The 17,602-nt window shown below is 42.3% G+C and overlaps 1 protein-coding gene across 1 annotated transcript in view; it reads left to right on the top strand.

Annotated features, from left to right (window-relative positions):
* TESPA1 (thymocyte expressed, positive selection associated 1) overlaps positions 1-13,291 on the top strand; it is a 39,908-nt gene extending 26,617 nt beyond the window's left edge. The window contains exons 10-12 of the mRNA XM_090275591.1: positions 311-1,116; positions 2,240-2,333; positions 12,516-13,291. Coding sequence (XP_090131717.1) covers positions 311-1,116; positions 2,240-2,333; positions 12,516-12,724 — 1,109 coding nt within the window. The 3' untranslated portion in view covers positions 12,725-13,291. The remainder of the gene's footprint in view (positions 1-310; positions 1,117-2,239; positions 2,334-12,515) is intronic.
* Positions 13,292-17,602: the final 4,311 nt, after the last annotated feature.

The raw sequence follows: 17,602 nt of genomic DNA, 5'->3' as shown, positions 1-17,602 counted from the left end.
GAAGGACACCTGACTCGGGGTGATGAACACACAATACAATATACAGATGGTGTATTATAGAATTGTGCACCTGAAACCTATATAATTTTATTAACCAATGTCACCCCAATAAATTTAACAAAAATAAAAATTAAAAAGTCAAGAAGGGGGACCCTGGGTATCAGAAACCTAAGTGGTGAAACACTAATGGGGATATTGGCACCTTCTTCCTGAATTTTAAGTTTAGGAAGGACATTGAAGGGAGAAATTCAAGAACTAATTTGCTGATAAGTTCCCAGACTCACTGTCTTCATTCAACCCTTTTATCCAGGCAGGTTTAAGCAGGTGCAAACACTGGCTATCACTGCTGATGCCTTCTTCTGTCTCTACTCCTATGTGTCTAAGACACCTGTCCAAAAGTTCACACCATCCCACATGCTCTGGAATTGCAACCCAACTGATATGCCATCCATCAAGATTCTGGCCACAGAATCTGAACCTCACTCACCTAGAGAGCGCCTCCAGAAAGCCATCTCCAAAATGTGCCTGTACACATGTCCCCGAGTTCAGCTATCTCCACCCCACGATACCCCCAAAAGGAACAGTTTGGACCAAGTGGTGTGGGAAGTGATGGACAGAGTGAGAGGAGAAAAGATGATTCTCCAGCAATACTCTGACTTTGGGCCAGGTTCACAGGAAGGTCCTGTGCCCCCCATCAATGGTGCAATGTTGCCTATTTCTGGTTCTTGTGTCCTCTGCCCTAAAGGGGAAATGCAGCAAAGGATGTCCACAGTACATCCACGATCACAAATTTTGCATTATAATCTCAAGACACCCTGTTGCACACATTCTTTGCCCAGAGCAGATCTACAGTGGAGCACAGACCCTGCAGAGGTAAAGAGAGAGTTGTGGGGTCTGCAGGCCACCAATAAGGAAGCCCATTTGGCCAAGGACGAGACTTTCTGGAAAAAGAAGAGCAGAGCAAGAAAGAGCCTATTTCAGAAGAATCCCACGAGCGGGAAGGCTAAATCATTGGACCTGTCCATCATCCAGCAGAAATGGAAGCGGAGTGAAGAGAGACCAGAACTGCACCGATCTCTAACCCAGCAGCTGTGGGTCACTTTTGACATAGAGGAGGTGAGTCAGCTGGAGGTAAGGGAGAGGCTGGCAGAGAAAGACTCTAACTGTTTGTCCTTGGGTAAAGGGAATCCAGGCTCCCTGTCATCATCAGATATACTGATTCTTGAATTATATTCAGAAACCTTTGGGAGTGAGTCAATATAAAAGGAGAAAAAGAAATAGGTCTGGTTTCTCAAAAGCATCTAGTTTTCCAGAACTGCTTTTCTAATTCCTCATCTAATTTTCTTGAAATTTCTCATCAAGCACTCCTTCCCCTATCATTTGTGGGATCCACACAAGAGTAGAGGTTGGTTATACAATAAACTAAACACTACTATTATAAATAAAATTGCTTCTCTTCTACCTTGACAAGTATGTAACCATAAAGACCTGCAAGTCTAGGTTCAAACCTAGAATTCTCAGACTCTTAGGACTTGCGTACTAGAACATGGTGGTGCGGGAAGAGCTACTCCCCAGCCCCTGGCCTGTCTCCTTCTCTTCCCATGCCAAGATCTATCCTGAACCATCATGGATTTCCTATACAAGTGTGAACAGCCCAGCTTACATACCCAAATTCCTCATACCCCCTCCCCACAAAAATAGCCATTAATTGGTCATCACTAAAGTCCAAGAGTGCATACACTAGTAGAGAAGATGGCCCTTAAAGAACAGATACCAGGCAAAACCAGTGCAGTTCACTGAAGCAGGCTTGGAGTCATTTGAGCAGCATATTTGGGATTCTTGGCAACCAGGGCATGGTCTAGAATGGGTATCATAAGATCCAAGTGGGCACATCCCCTAGGTCCACTAACTATTTATCCCATGGACTCTGAAAAACTCTGGACTCCTCTTGCCTATGTCTGTAATACTGCCACCAAGTACAAGGGTCTCTTGGAAAATCTATCAAGTCTTTGCCACAAAGAGAAGCTGTTATGATTCAAAATATTGTTTGCATGTGTGTCACCTCCCACTGAATATAGAGCTGCACCTCGGTTCCTGCCTTCCTCACTGCTGGACTGCTGCCAGAGGAAAAGAGGCTTAGTCCCTCAAACACTCAGCCTCTGTCTCCTACAGCTGCCTGCCATCCTGCACCTTTCCCCACCTCTGGCTCTGACTAGTTCTGCTGGGATCTTGGTTACAGGTGCAAAGCAACAGTGAGGAGGAGGAGACCCACCAGGCCAGCAGACCCAGATCCCCTCACCTCTACCACACTTTTGCTGGTAAAGACTCAAGAAGTAAGTCTCTCTCTCCCTCTCCCTCTCCCTCTCTCTCCAGAAGTGGATTTCTAACAATGATTCTCAAACCTGGATGCACTGGGTATATTTTTAAAATGCTCACTATCAAGGGTTTCACATCCTGAAATTCTGATTTAATTGCATTGGCTTGAAAACCAGTGGCTGATATTTTGTTTTTAAGCTCCTAGGGTAATTCTATTATGGCTGGATAAATACTCCTCTAAAGCAGTGGTTCTGAGACATCAGCATCAGAATCATTTGGAGAACTTGTTAAAATACAGATAGCTGGGCCCCAACTCTCAGAGTTTCTAATTAAATAGGTCTAGACAGCGCCCCAGAATTTGCATTTCTAACAAGTTCCTAGGTAATGCTGATGCTGCTGGTCTGACCATCGCAGTCTGAGAACTGCTATTCTAGGGGGAATTCTGTATAACCTTAATATTCAAAATGCAGTCTGCAGGCCAGCAGCATTAACATCACTTGGGATTTTGTTAGAAATTTGGAACCCCACCTCCTACCTCAGACCTGATGAATCATCATTGTTACAAGATTCTTAGTGGTTCTTTTGCACGTCAAAGTATGAGAAGCACTGTTGTAGAAGTTTTGTAACAGGTGAGGACCAACCGTGGAGATTTGCATGCCGGCACTTACAATTTTTTAGCTACTTTCTAATCAGCCCACATCATAGGACTTAGGGAAGACTCCTCAATGTATCTCACAGCTTTGTCTATTTAGGCTCTGAGTTCTTTCCTGCAACAAGGGTTTGGTGTATGTAGCTCCCCTTCCCCTCCTCAAAAGACAATGAATCTCACATAGGTAGTTATTGCCACTAAAATGTCTTTCCTCTTGATGTGAGTTTTGAGTATTAACTCTTCAGAGGCATCCCCTATACTTTTGAATATTTTGGCTAAAGATTCATTAGTTAAACTAAGTGAAAATGAATCTCCTGTAGGTTTTTATTACCTATATCCTAGGACCTCTGAAAAGACGGCATCAGAGATAATGATTTTTCCAAGATAGTAGAAATTGAAACCTTTCTGGAATTAAGTAAATGAATCAAGATTTATCTGGCTTAGAGTTCCCTTCATTTTGCATGTCTTAGTACTGTTTACTGCACTTCCTAGCACAACAGATTTTTGGTTACTACTCCAAAATTTCAGTGTTACTGGTCTATATTCACAAAGATTTTTACAATTTTAACTCTTTTAATTCTAATTCTCTGTGGTTTTAGAGCGCTAATGGCTCTTCTTTCTCCCTTACCCATTACCTTTATTTCCAGGTGTACAGCTTGTATATATACAGTTAGTTACTCACAAAAGAGGTAAATATCAGAAGGCAGCATTATGTTATGTTATATGTAGTGAAAAGGTTTAAGATATGGAGCCAAATGACTTACCTCATTCTAGTTCTTACAGAAATCACTTTAGTTTTCTCCTACAAAATAGAGTAAAACACACACTCACAGACACACACACACACACCAGGGATAGGCTATGTTCCAAGACCTGCAGTGGATGCCTGAAAACACAGATAGTACTGAACCTCATATATAATATGTTTTTTTCTGAAAATACATACCTATGATAAAGTTTAATTTAAAATTAGGCACAGTAAGAGGTTAACAGCAACTGAAAATAAAATAGAACAATTATAACAATATACTATCATAAAAGTACTTAATAAAAATAATGTGGGAATGTGGCATTATTAAGTAAAGTAAGAGTGACCTGAAGACAAGCTCTGTGATACCCTGACAGTTGACCTGATACCTGAGATGGGGACTAAGTGACTAATGGGTGGGGACTGTTTAAAGTGTGGAGGTTCTGGACTAAGGGGTGACTCATGTCCCAAGTGGGATGGAGCAGGACAGTGAGAGAGTTCACCATGCTATTCAGAACAGCATACAATTTAGAACTTATGAATTGTTTGTTTCCGGAATGTTCCCTTAATATTTCAGACAGCTGTTACCATGAGTAAATGAACCAGTAGAAAGCCAAACTGCAGATAGCACAGGAGTAGTGCACAAAGCTTTGCTCAAGTGTTATTTGTCCAGCAGATGTCAGCCTTGCACAAGAAAATACCAAGATGCCCAGCAAAGCAGGCCGTGTACAGAAACTATATAGTTATGCCAGGCAGGAAGTATTTCTAGGAGTTACATATTTCAAATAAGTTACTAGATTTCATTTCTGCCATGGTGGTGCAATTTCATTACAGCAAAAGAGATTGCAGTTAGAAATGCCGTATTTCACTTATTCTAAGGTATACGTTTTCCCACATTCTAATCTCTCAAATAGAATGAACCTTAATAATTGTCATTGTCAGCCAATTTAGTTGTCTATTTTTTTTTGCCTCCTTAGTAGAATATAAAATAATTATAAGTGTTACAAATCATGACTTGTAAGATTCAATGAAACACTGTAACTTTAGACATTAAATGCACTTAGTCTCTCAGGTAAATTAGTGATTTCATAGATTTTCCTTTCATGCCTCTTGAAGAATGAGACATCTCTTTTTCACAGGCACTGTCTTTGGCTGAGCCAGGGATCACAGTGGTTCCCAAATCTTTCCAATTCTCTGTGAGTCTGTTTAATCACCTTTTCACAAAGCTATGAATTATCTCTCAGTCCACTTCTCTATCATCCTTTAAGAGATCATGGGAAGTGGAGAATAGCCATGAAAACAGCTCAGTGCTGCCAAGATTAAAGACTATGTGATAAATATGGAAAGCAGGGAAATTCACTTACCACCATCAAAGGCAGAGATGGGTGGGGCAGTCCCTCAGATCTACTGAACAACAGCCTCATCTGCCTCTTCTAGGGTTTGTAATTTTCTTGAAAATATGAATTATCTCCCAGGATTTCTGTATCAAGTCCCAGAAGTTAATCTACTACTGATTATCAGGCATGGAGGGGTGTGAGCATGTGTAAGAAGTGGTAACAGCACCCAAGCAGCCTCTGTGTCCAGTTTGTATAGTCCTCACTATGCACAAGGACGCCCACTTAAAGAAGTCACTATGGGTTCAAATCCAGCTCAATGGAGCTTACCACCAAAAACCTCAAGGGTCTTCATCTCCTAAGACAGAGTTCCTTTTTTTCTTCTAATTCATCTACATAAAGTGAGTGCTTTTCTATAATTAGCATAAGGGCACCTTTTCTGTTAAAAGAGGATCTCGTCCCCAGCTATCAGCTTTCCTTCTTCCCACTCTACCATTTAGTCTCTATCAGAGAAGAAGTCTTACTCTTCCTACAAGTTCCTGGGAAAAGATGATCCTCATCATTCCTTATCATTTGCACCATGCTCAAGAATTTCAAATTCACCGCCCTTTTATTCGGCCCTATTGCTGAAATGTAAACGGTTTGACCTTTACCACATTTATAAAAGGCAGGACCAAGGAGGTTTTTAATTTTTGTTGTTTGTTTCTTTTGCTAGATCTGAGGTAGCACAGGTAGCTAGATATGAGGTTGGTGGTCAGTGAAATGGTCATATATGAAGACGGGAGGTTTTATTTTATGGTTAATTCTTCTGGCAGTGAGAGAAGAGACAGGAAAGGTTAGGTAGGGAGGCTGGTGCAGAGCATAGGATAAGAAGAAAACTAGTGTGACATAATCTCATAGGGGGTTACTCAAAGTGCTATCTGTTGGTACTTGGTGGAACCTATGTGGGCCAGGTAGCTACAGACTTGCTCTTTGATGTAAGATTTTTTCCATATGATAATGTTAATAATAACAAATACACACAAGGCTCACTACATTCTAGATGCTACTATCCTTAGCAGTCTGTGGGAATTAAGTCATTTAATCCTATAAAATATGTTTCTGTTGTTTCTTATTCTATACATGATGATACCGGGCAGTTATATTTATACCAAAATAAATTCTGAAGAGGAACTACTAGATAGAAGAGATGTACAGGGAGAGATGGGAAAAGGGAGAGGGGAAGGAGAGAGGACATCGTAAGAATGTGAAAATTATTTTTCTGCCTCATTTATGGTTCTTACCAAGATCATGTGTGCCTGCTGGGGGAATATAATTTAAAACAAAATCTTCTTCGACTCCAGGAAACCTCTCCAGAAAGGTATAAAAGAAAGAAAGCAGTTTTGTTTTTAAATAAGCATTAAGACAATCACAGGCAACCAGGAGCAAGATTGCAAAGACAGAAAGAAATCTCATCTCTTATAGTCAAGCAAATATAACCTATAACATACACGTCAAAATAAACATAATTTATTTATGTTCGACAGCACCATTTGTCACATGGTTCATCCTAGACTTACCCGGTAACTGGGGTGGCCAACTGTGTTAGCTAATTGCCTTTATCCAAAGGAATAATAAAACTTCTATCTTTATGACAGAAAGTAGTTTTGTAAGTTGGAACCAGGCACATAAGTCAGACTCCTACCCTCCCACGAAGAGTGGGAAATAAGGGCACTATGGTCTTTGATGATTACATTTCAAAGCACTAGCTTCCCTTGAGAAAGACACTTCTGGCTTATAAAGGTAGCAAGAGGTAAGATCCAGTTATGATGGTGACGAAGGCAGACATGGCTCACCTCTTCACCCAACCACATCAGAATTACAACTAAAATATAGAACAACCATCATCCAGAACTGCCGGAAATCAAGTTGAATGAAAGTCTGTAAACTACGGCATTAAAAACCAAATCCATCGAGACAGGTAGGAGGGGTGCAGACACAGAATGAGCTGGTCTTTCAGCCATGTGTGGCAGATAAAAATTCCAAAGGGATATCACAGTAGCGAGGAGTCCCAGCCCCATACCAGGCTCCCCAGCCCAGGGTTATAGTGCCAAGAAGGCAAGTCCCAACAACTTCTGAATGCAAAAACCAGTGGAGATTGAGTCAGTGGAAGAAACTTCTGGAGACCCACGCAGTTCTTAAAGAACTCACATGTGAACTCACCTACCCAGACTCACTTCCTCTGAGCTCCAGCACTGGGGTAGCAGCTTGAAAGGCACCAGTGGCATGCAGGGAGAAACTAAAGTGTCTGGCATTGAGTCAAGCAGAGGCCATTGTCTCTTCTAAACCCTACCCCCAGAGTTGGCAAGCTGGTGCCATATGTGAGACTCCATGAACTTGGCTAACACTGCCTGACCTGCCTTGGAGACCCCCAGAGACTCCATCCCACCCAACTTACAGACCTATCCAAGTTGTTTTTGCATATGAATGGCTGGTCTTGGCTCATGCTTCACAACTTCCTAAATCCTATCAAACAAGCAATAGTAGCCTCAGTGAGCCCCAGGCCTGGCACTAGCAGCAGCTAGCTTAGATTCACAGCTTGGCTTCACCTGGAAATCTCCAAGCCCAGCACAGGTAGTAGGCATCTCAGCTTTATAGCTGAGGCAGGGTGGCCCTGGGCAAAACACAGGTGGGGGCTGACCTTGGCCTGCACTACCAGGGAAATCCCAGGGCCAGTGCACCCAGTGGACATCTACAGATCATGTAGGAGTACCACCACCCTGCCCCTGCACAGCTGATTTTCCATGGAGCGCGGAGGTTGGTTGTCAGTGGTCACAACCAGTCCTTGAAGTTGACTGGCCTGAGTAAGTCCCTCCCATTGATCTATCAACAGCAACCAAGGCTCAACTACAAGAGGAGGATGTACTCAACCCACACAAAGCATGCACTTCAAGTTGCCAGCTTGGGTGATAGAGAAAGCTGTGCCACTGGACCCTACAGGACACCTACTACATTAGGCCATACTACCAAGACATGGTGTCAAAGCAGCTCTACCTAATACACAGAAACAAACTTGGGGAGGCTGCCAAATTGAGGAGGCAAAGAAATATGGCCCAAATGAAGGAACAGAACAAAACCCCAGAAAAAGAATTAAATAAAGTGGAGGCCAACCTATCAGACACAGAGGTCAAAACACTGGGGATCAGGATGCTCAGAGAAATGATTGAGTATGGCCACAAAACAAAGAAGAAGTGAAGGTTATACTAAGTGAAATGAAGAAAAATATACAGGGAACCAGCAGTGATGGGAAGGAAGTCAGGATTCAAATCAAAGATTCAGAACATAAGGAAGAAATAAACATTCAACCAGAACAGAAAGAAGAAACAAGAATTGAAAAAAATGAGGAGAGGATTAGGTACCTCTAGGACAACTTTAAACGTACCAACATCCATATCATAGGGGTGCCAGAAGGAGGAGAGGAAGAGCAAGAAATTGAAAACTTATGTGAAAAAATAATGAAAGAAAATGTTCCTGATTTGGTAAAGGAAATAGACATACAAGTCCAGGAGGCACAGAGAGTCCCAAACAAGTTGGACCCAAAGAGGACCACACCAAGAAATATCATAATTAAATGCCAAAAGTTAAAGATAAAGAGAGAATCTTAAAAGCAGCAAGAGAAAAGAAGAGAGTTACCTACAAAGGAGTTCCCATAAGACTATCTGCTGACTTCTCTAAAGAAATTTTGCAGGCAAGAAGGGAATGGCAAGAAGTATTCAAGGTGATGAAAAGCAAGGACCTACGACCAAGATTATTCTATTCAGCAAAGCTATCATTTGGAACAGGAGGGCAGATAAAGTGCTTCCCAGACAAGGTAAAGCTAAAGGAGTTTATCATCACCAAGCCATTACTACATGAAATGTAAAAGTGACTAATTTAAGAAAAAGAAGATCAAAACTATGAACATTAAAATGTCAACAAACTCACAACTATCAACAAATGAATCTAAAAAATAAAAACAAAAGCAAAAACAAACTAAGCAAACAACCAGAACAGGAACAGAATCATAGATATGGGGATAATCTGGAGGATTATCAGCTGGGAGGGGGAAGGAGGAAATATGGTGCAAGGATCAAGAAGCATAATTGTTAAGAACAAAATAGACAGGGGAATGTTAAGAATAGTATAGGAAAGGGTGAAGCCAAAGAATTTACATGCACAGCTCATGGATATGCACTAACGTGGGGGGAATTGCTGGAGGGAAGGGAGATACTGGGTGGAGGCAGTCAAAGGGGAAAAAGTTGGAACAACTGTAATAGCATAATCAATAAAATATACTTAGAAAAATAAAGGTGGCAAGAGGTTTAGTTAGCCTTTTCTAAAGATTTATATACAAATAAAGAACTTACAGGTTTTCTAAAGAAATGCACTTTAAGAAAAGGTGGGGGAGGGGAAGAAGCCTCTTTCAAAACAAGGAAAATTAAGGTTATTTTTAATTTGTATTTGCCATTTCACCTCTGTGTGTCTTCTCGCCTGCCCCCTTGACTTTTCCTTTATCTGTATGTCCCACTCTTTATAGCTGTTGAAAGCAGAAGGATAATCTCTTTTTGCATTCACATAGTGCTTCTTTTCTGAGTTATTGGTTTCAAATGTTTCAGTGGAATCAAGGCCATATCCAAGGCTGTTGGCTGTTGAGCCATGCAACGGTGGGTCACCACTGACAAAGTCAGCAATGTAAACATTGTTCCTGGAGACATCCATAGCAGAGGCCCCAGCTCCATCCACGCAACCTTACCCAGCCCTTCAGGTAGAAAGTACCTCTAGTGAGTATATGTAGCACTTTCATAGATATGATCTCATGTAAATCTTATAATCATCTAGACTATTTGAGAAGAAAAATGACTTAGCAAGATCATGTAACTAGTTAGTTAATATCAGAATCAGAACAAATGCTTTTTTCATGAGATCACACTTGCCTGAGTATGGAGGAGTTTAGACTGTGGCTGAGTGTAGTGTTGAATATGATCGGAGACGTGGAGATAATTCCAGCAAACAGAATGATAAAACAAATGGGCGGCTGCAACATGCTCTGGCTGTCAGCAAAGAGCAAGAAGCCTTACCGTCCTTTTATTAGGATTTCAAGAGTTACTAAAATTAGAATGGGGGGGTGAACTTTACAGCCAACAGTGAAAGAATTTTTACAATGTATCATTAACGTGTAAAGTACAGCCATGGTAACTTATGGTTTAGATAGCACCTATCAGGGATACAAAGCAGACCCATTAATCCTCAAGGCTGGCTCCAATTTAAGACGTTATCTACAGAGAGGCAGATGGAGTACTTAGCAGACCTCTTTGTTCTCAAGATTCCATGACCCAGTGGCCTGGACAGCCTAAAGCCACAGGTGGAGACAAGACCAGCTTGTCTCCTGAATCACAGGACACCTGGATGGAGGGGCATGGGAAAATGCCCCTACCCAGAGATCTGAGTTCCTGCTACAGCTGAGGGTCCAAGCAAGCCTCACTTTCTGTGCTTGGATTTGCCCTAACCCTCTGAGTTTTATCACCACTGATTTTGCTTGTCTTCTTATAAACTCATAGGCAGAGGGTATTAAACAGATTAAACAAGAACAGTCACAGGATACTTGCAGCTCATAGTTTAGTAAAAGACATGACAGAAAAGTCAACAATTCCTTTTATTTAATTCTATTAGATGTCATGGGGACATATAAAAATGAACTTCTCAGAGGATGACATTTCCAGGTGAATCTGGACAGATGAGTAAAGGTAGTGAAATGGAAGTAGATGGAGGAGATTGATATCCTAGTTAGAGAGATAAGATGTTAAAAGGCTGGGAGGAATGGGAAAAAAATCATAATATCTCCAGAAACTATGCCAATGCCTAATGGGAGAAAGGGGATATGTGGGAGAAGATAAAAATTAAGGCTAGTAAAGGTCAATAGAAATCAAATTATGAAGCAATGTCTTCTATGTTATTTCAAGTGTTTTCATTTAGTCTAGGAAGATAGGGAGCCACTTAAAATTCTACAAAGGAGTGATCTTATTAGATTTGTCTTTTAGATCATTGTGGCAGAGGTATGAGAAATAGACAGATTAGGGAGCTGATGGAGGAAGGAAAATCATTCAAGAGTCTACCACAGAAGATTGAAGAGAAATGTGATGACCAGAAATATGATGAGAGTACTGGGAATGGAGGGAAGAAGAGTGGAATTTTGATATTTTTAATATATCCAGTAGCTAAATCTAGAACCAATAGATTTATGTTTAGGAGGTGAAGAAAAGAAAGAAACAAGAGAAATTTCCAGGTTTTTTCCTTGGGTGACTAAATGAATGTTAATGCCCTTTTATTAGGAACAGAATACAGTAGAAGTAACAAGTTGGAAGGCAAATATTTTTAAGTATAATTTTCAAAAAGAAAAACTATGACTCTCATGAAAATATAAGATAAACATGTTCCAAGATTTTATTTGTCAATTAATAAGGTTAATAGTAGTATGTTTGAACTAATTCAAAGAGTATTTGAGAAGCTAGTTATAAACAGACAAACTAATAGATTGCCCAGTTAGCTACAAAACTGGTTAATTTCCAACAACACCACAAATTAATCTCTGGGAATACTGATCACACTGGAAAGAAATCATTTGCATCTCTATTCGACATAAATTTTCAAGGTGACTTCTGCCCCTACAGAGTAGTAAAATAGCCCTGTAAATAGAAACTCAAAACTAACCCAGTCCCAAAAGCATATATGTTTGCTGAAAGGAGAGAAACAATAGGGTGGAAAGACTATGGTTCAGGAGGGAAGGGAGGATGATCTGAGGCCACTGGAAAATTAGAACGAGTTGAGATCCAAAGCACCTTGGGGTGAGTTATTCATGAACCAGGGGTGCAGGTTTTTGTCTGAGATTAGAGGAGAGGGAAAAAGACAGGTGTGAATACAGTTGCATTGGTCATTTCAAGAGGAAGCCAAGAAATTGGTGCCTATTGGTTTCCCTCTTTTTCTGTTTGTGTCATCACTAAAAGTGTGATGCAGAGAATTTCAGGAAGACAGTAGAGATAGTCACTATGGAGAAAGGACAAGAGAAATATTTGTTAACAGAAACATGCATTAACAGTTGACTAGGTGAATAACGTTGGGGCTCCACTCAAGGTGCAGAACATGGGTTGGCAATGGTTTGGCAAATTTCTACAACAGTGCTCAACAATATATATAAAAGAATAAGAACAAAGTATAGATATACTTTTATAAGTATAAAAATAAGATGTGAATGCTTCCAGAGATCTCACTTAATGGTGAGAAGAGCAGAAAGCCTGTCATATGACTCTGCTCTTGCTGCTGCTAATAACTTTAAATATTTCTTTTAGTAATGAGAGACATTTCCATAGGTGAGGTGTAAACATCTCTACCAATGCCAATACCCAAAACTTGTCTCAAAAATGTATGATGTGTTTCCTCTTCATTCCCATTGCAGGCTTTCTCCCCCACCACAACAGCACATGCTCTGACAGCAGTGGCTTCATAGAAGAGCCTAATTCCCGCCCCTTCCTGCAGGAGGTGGTACTGCCTCCAACATCCAGCTCCTGCTCCCAGGCCCTACAAACTCCTGAACTCAGTAGGAGGAAGGCAGCATGGCTCACGGGAAAGAAGACCAGACTGAGAGACTTGGAATCTACGTCCTGATGCTGTCACAAACTGTGTGCACAGAGAAAGACCTTAGGCGCATCACTTCATTTCTCTGCACGTTTGTTTCTCTACTATAGGGGTACAGAATACATGCTACAGGCAATAGTAAACTGAACAAAGACTTAATTTTCTCCCAAGCTTTGACACTGCCTAAGACAGAGGATTTAAGGATGATGAAGTTTGAGAAACAGGGGTTGCTACTGGATTGCTCTCAAAAGCTCAGGCTAAGTGAGGAAGGAAAAATCCCACTGGCAAGCTCTGTAACCTTGGTGCAACCTGCCATGGGGTTTCCTCTGAACCTCTAGTCATCCTTCTGTGCTCCCCATCAAATTCCAGAATGTCTCCAACAACACCAGAGTCCTGTTTTTCTTCTTGAGGCCTCATCTGAGGAGATCCACTTGCAGCCTCTCCCTTAAAACCAGCATCTCCCTCTATGTCAAATTTTGTATCTTTATAGGAAAAGAAATGAGTGGGATCCAGAGTCCCTCTTCTTGGCCAGTGCCAAAAATTTACAGTATTTTCTGCTGGCAGAAAACAATACAAATAAAAATATTTCAAAACCTTGATGTGTTTTTAGAGAACTAAAAGTCATGGTTTGTGTTGGATGGAAAAAGTTTTGTCAACAAACAGGGCTCAAGCACCTACAGTGCTCTCTCTACCAGGTAGTGTGTGGTACAGGCATCTCATAGATACATGGCTTCCCCAAGAGAATTTCAGTAGAGTGGGTGAGTTCTCTCTCTCTCTCTCTCTCTCTCTCTCTCTCTCTCTCTCTCTCTCTCTCACACACACACACACACACACACACACACACACACACACACACTCTTCCAGTAATGTTTTACTTGGTTGCCTAACAAGTTGCAAGACAGCACAGATTAGAAGAGAGAGGTCTGAGGGAAATCGTAACCATGATAAGCATTAAATAAAAGGAAAATCACCAGATACCATTAGCTGACAGAGACTGATTTTATTCTGATACTATTGCCAGCCATGGCGGAGAGAGCAGAGATGAAATCTGGGTGGTAACAACAGGCTGTAAAGGTTTGAGGGCTGGGCTGGGGGAATCTTAGACATCTGGGTTTGGTAATTGGCCTAACCTAAAGGAAAAATAAACTGTCTGGTATTTTCATGAAGGGCAGCAGTTTTACAACTTGGAGCTAGGGCCTCCTAACCCCCAGCACTGAAGTTAGGCTCCTACCTTTCCATAGAAACTGGGAGACAGGGCACTATCTTCTCATGTTTACAGTACAGAGACAGGGTTCTTGGTCCTTCCCCAGGTTGTTAAGCCGCAATGAGGCAGGGAGAAGACTGACATCTCAAAGGGACAAAAAAAAAAAAAGGATTTATAGTAAAATTCTCTAAAGCAAATGCTTTCTGAAAAAAGGTCAGGCACTAGCATCAGGAGAAAGCCTGTCCGAACTTTCCCCAAGCTGGGGGAAAGTTAAGGCCATCTTGGCCAGGAGAGGGAACATGAGAACCTGCGACTTTTGTCATTTAAAGAGCCTAAGAGACTCACAGCACATTTGATCCCATCTCATGGAGGAAATGGATTGGTGCTTGGAATGAGGTAATCCCTACATTCAGCTTTGCCAGAAGCTACTATTAGATACCAGAGAAGGAAAACTCTGACTCCAAAAAACCTCCGCTGCCTTGCGGCATACCTCTTCAGGGGAAAGGCTAAGGGAGTAAACCCCGACAGAAAATCCGGAGCCGGAGTCCCTAAGGCGGTTTGACATTGTAGTCAACACCGGCAACTCCTGCGGCGCACCTGAAGCCAAGCTGTATTGACTCCGTCTTTCCCTTGGACCCTTCAGCTGCGAAGAGAGGGGGGGTCTGCTGCATGGGCAACAGCAGACCCTCCATATCACCCTGCCCAGGCTCTGTAGCTTCAGCTTCACTGGAGAGGACACTCCAGCGTCATCGCAAGATGTTGATTCAACACGGGAGGAGACAGATACCGTGTCACTCCCGAGTCGGACTGCACAACCATTCTCGGCGGTGCAGATAGACTCTTAAGAAGCTACACCATCGTCTCTCGAGACGGACAGCTGCCGCCGCCGCCGCCGACTATTAGATACGGGAATGAATGAATAACTGAAGGTTTCTAAGGAGGGCGTCTGGCGGGGGTGGGGGGGTGGTAATAGCATTCTGGAGGCAGGGTATGGTCCAGATACCCTCTTTTGCTCCCTTCCTCCGTGCGCACAGCCCTTGAGGAATAACTGATGGATGCGCCCAGGCAATACCAGCGAGGGAGAAAAAGAAACAATGCATTCAGTCTCCACGGCCCCTCCCAGGCAGATGCTAAAGAACTCTGACGCTGAATCAGAATCGTTTGTGGAAGGTTCTATTATTAGCCCCGGGAACAAAAGCTTCCCAGCTCCCCTCTCCCCAAAATGTGCATGGGCTTGACCTCCTCCCAAGGAGAGCCAGGCTGCTCTGCCAGCTTCCCAGCCATAGACTGTCCCTGTCGGAACTGGAGCGTGTGAGACTGAGCTCCCCGGCGGGTCGCCGCATGACAACAGAAGCAATCTCCAGGCCAGTCGGCAGTGCTCGCATCCCTGGCCCGTGGGTGGGGGAGGGGTGGCAGAGCGTGCAGCGTTTAGGAAAATTATGGACCCGAGGCGCAGCAATGCAGTGCTCATTAAGTGAAGTGCAGCCACTGCTGTCCTCATAAAGCTCCAAGATTCCGGTTCTTTTCTTTGCTAGACATGCCACCGCCCATCAGGAAAACTGAGGTCCCTGTGAGCCCAACAGATAAGGGGTAAATGCCTTCATTCCTACCGAGAAAATCGAGGCCTGAAAATCCCAGAATATCACAGCTTTAAAGGACTAGCCCAGTGGCCTGATTGTAAAGAAGAAAAAAAGACCCAGAGAAAGGAAATGAAAAGTGACCAAAATCACATGCTAGCAGCCAGAGCGAGTGGTCAGGTCCCCCGACCTGAGTGGGGAACTTTTTTCTATTAGACTCCCCTTCTCTTGCTGCCGAAGCATTTCCACACACAGTCCTCTTGCACCAAACCCTTTCAGTGCTGATTTAGCTCCGCCGTTACTCTTACCTACCCCATTCCCCCCATTGCTATCCTGGGTTACTTGGGAAGCCCTGTTTAAAGGAAGAGAAACTAATTTGGGAGACAGGACACCCGCAGGAAACAGGCTGGAGTTCATACTTGTGGCCTCATGGGGGCAAAGTGATAGGTGTCCATATATAAATCGGAGTTCCTAAGTGAATTCTAAGAGGCTGGAGAAAGGCATAGGATCATCACAGGTAGCTGGTCAAAGGAAAGCCATGTGGGTAGAGAAGGGTTTAGGAGATGGCTTTTCTGAGCTACAAAAAGGCCTCTGGAGGCTGTTGTGGAAGAGGGGAGTTGGGAGGACTACTGCAACCGGGATGAAGGGATCGCAGGTCCTTAGCTGGCTGGGAGAGGGCGTAGGCTTCCAGAGTTGGGTGGGAGTTAGCCCTTCCCTGCTATCTGAGTCTAGTTAGATTCACAGCTGAAGAGTTCCGTGAGGATTGAACCCTAAACCTTGGGGCCCTAAATTTGTGGAAACAAATATATTTACCTGAATCATTCACTAGCTAACTGTGTGATTTAGGCAAAATATTTAAGCTCCCTAAATTCTCAGCCATAAAGTAAAGATACAAAAACACCTGTCCTGCCTAGTATATTGGGTTGGGTCAAATGAAAAAATGGCATAGAAATGATTTTAACACAGTAATTTATTTAGGAATATTTCAAAAAGACAGAAAGTCCTGATTGACAGCATGTTTATCAGTAAAGTGAGGAGGTAGGACTAGAATCCCACTCACTAATGTGTGACCTTCAGCATGTTACTCAATTATTCTGTGCCTCAGATTCTTAATCAATAAACTGTGGATAATGTCAAGGTAAAAATTGCACCAAACTAAAAAATGGGCAAAGGACCTGAACAAACACCTCTCTGAAGAGGACATACAGAAGGTCCATAGACACATGAAAAAATGCTCAACATCATTAGCCATCAAGGAGATGCAAATAAAAACCACAATGAGATACCATTTTACACCAGTCAGAATGGCCATCATCAACAAATCAACAAGCAACAAGTGCTGGCGAGGATGTGGAGAAATGGGAACCCTACTGCACTGTTGGTGGGAATGCAGACTGGTGCAGCCACTATGAAAACAGTATGGAATTACCTCAAAAAACTAAAAATGGAACTTCCTTTTGAACCAGCGATTCCACTGCTAGGACTATACCCGAAAAATCCTAAAACACTAATTCTAAAGAACTTATGTACCTCAGAGTTCATAGTAGCACTGTTTACAATAGCTAAGTGCTGGAAACAACCTAAATGCCCATCTGTAGATGAGTGGATCACAAAACTGTGGTACATTTACACAATGGAATACTATGTAGCAGAAAGAAAGAAGGAACTCCTGCCATTTGCGACAACATAGATGGAACTAGAGAGAATTATGCTTAGTGAAATAAGCCAGGCAAAGAAAGAAAAATACCATATGATATCACCTAATACAGGAAACTAAAGAACAACACAAACAAACGAACTAAATAGGACAAAGAGCAGAATAGCAGTCAATAGGGAGGAGGGGGGAGGGAGAGAAGGGTTTAATCAAGGAACGTGTATAAATGACTCATGGACATGGACAACGGGGAGGGATATGATTGTGGGAGAAGGGGTGGGCTGGGTGGGGGAGACAAATGGGGGGAAAATGGGACAACTGTAATTGAAAATCAAAAAAATAAAATAAAGAATAAAAAATAAAAATAAATTAAAAATTGCACCAAAGTTAAGCAGGCAAGAAAACCTTTATAAATGCCTATTCCAATAGGGGAGAGAGGCCAGAATTAAGTCTGAAGTCATCTCTGCTAAAGC

Source organism: Furipterus horrens, unplaced genomic scaffold (genome assembly GCF_987537825.1).
Source record: "Furipterus horrens unplaced genomic scaffold, mFurHor1.1.pri manual_scaffold_4, whole genome shotgun sequence".
NCBI lineage: Eukaryota > Metazoa > Chordata > Mammalia > Chiroptera > Furipteridae > Furipterus > Furipterus horrens.
This window is presented reverse-complemented; position numbering and strand designations above follow the sequence as displayed.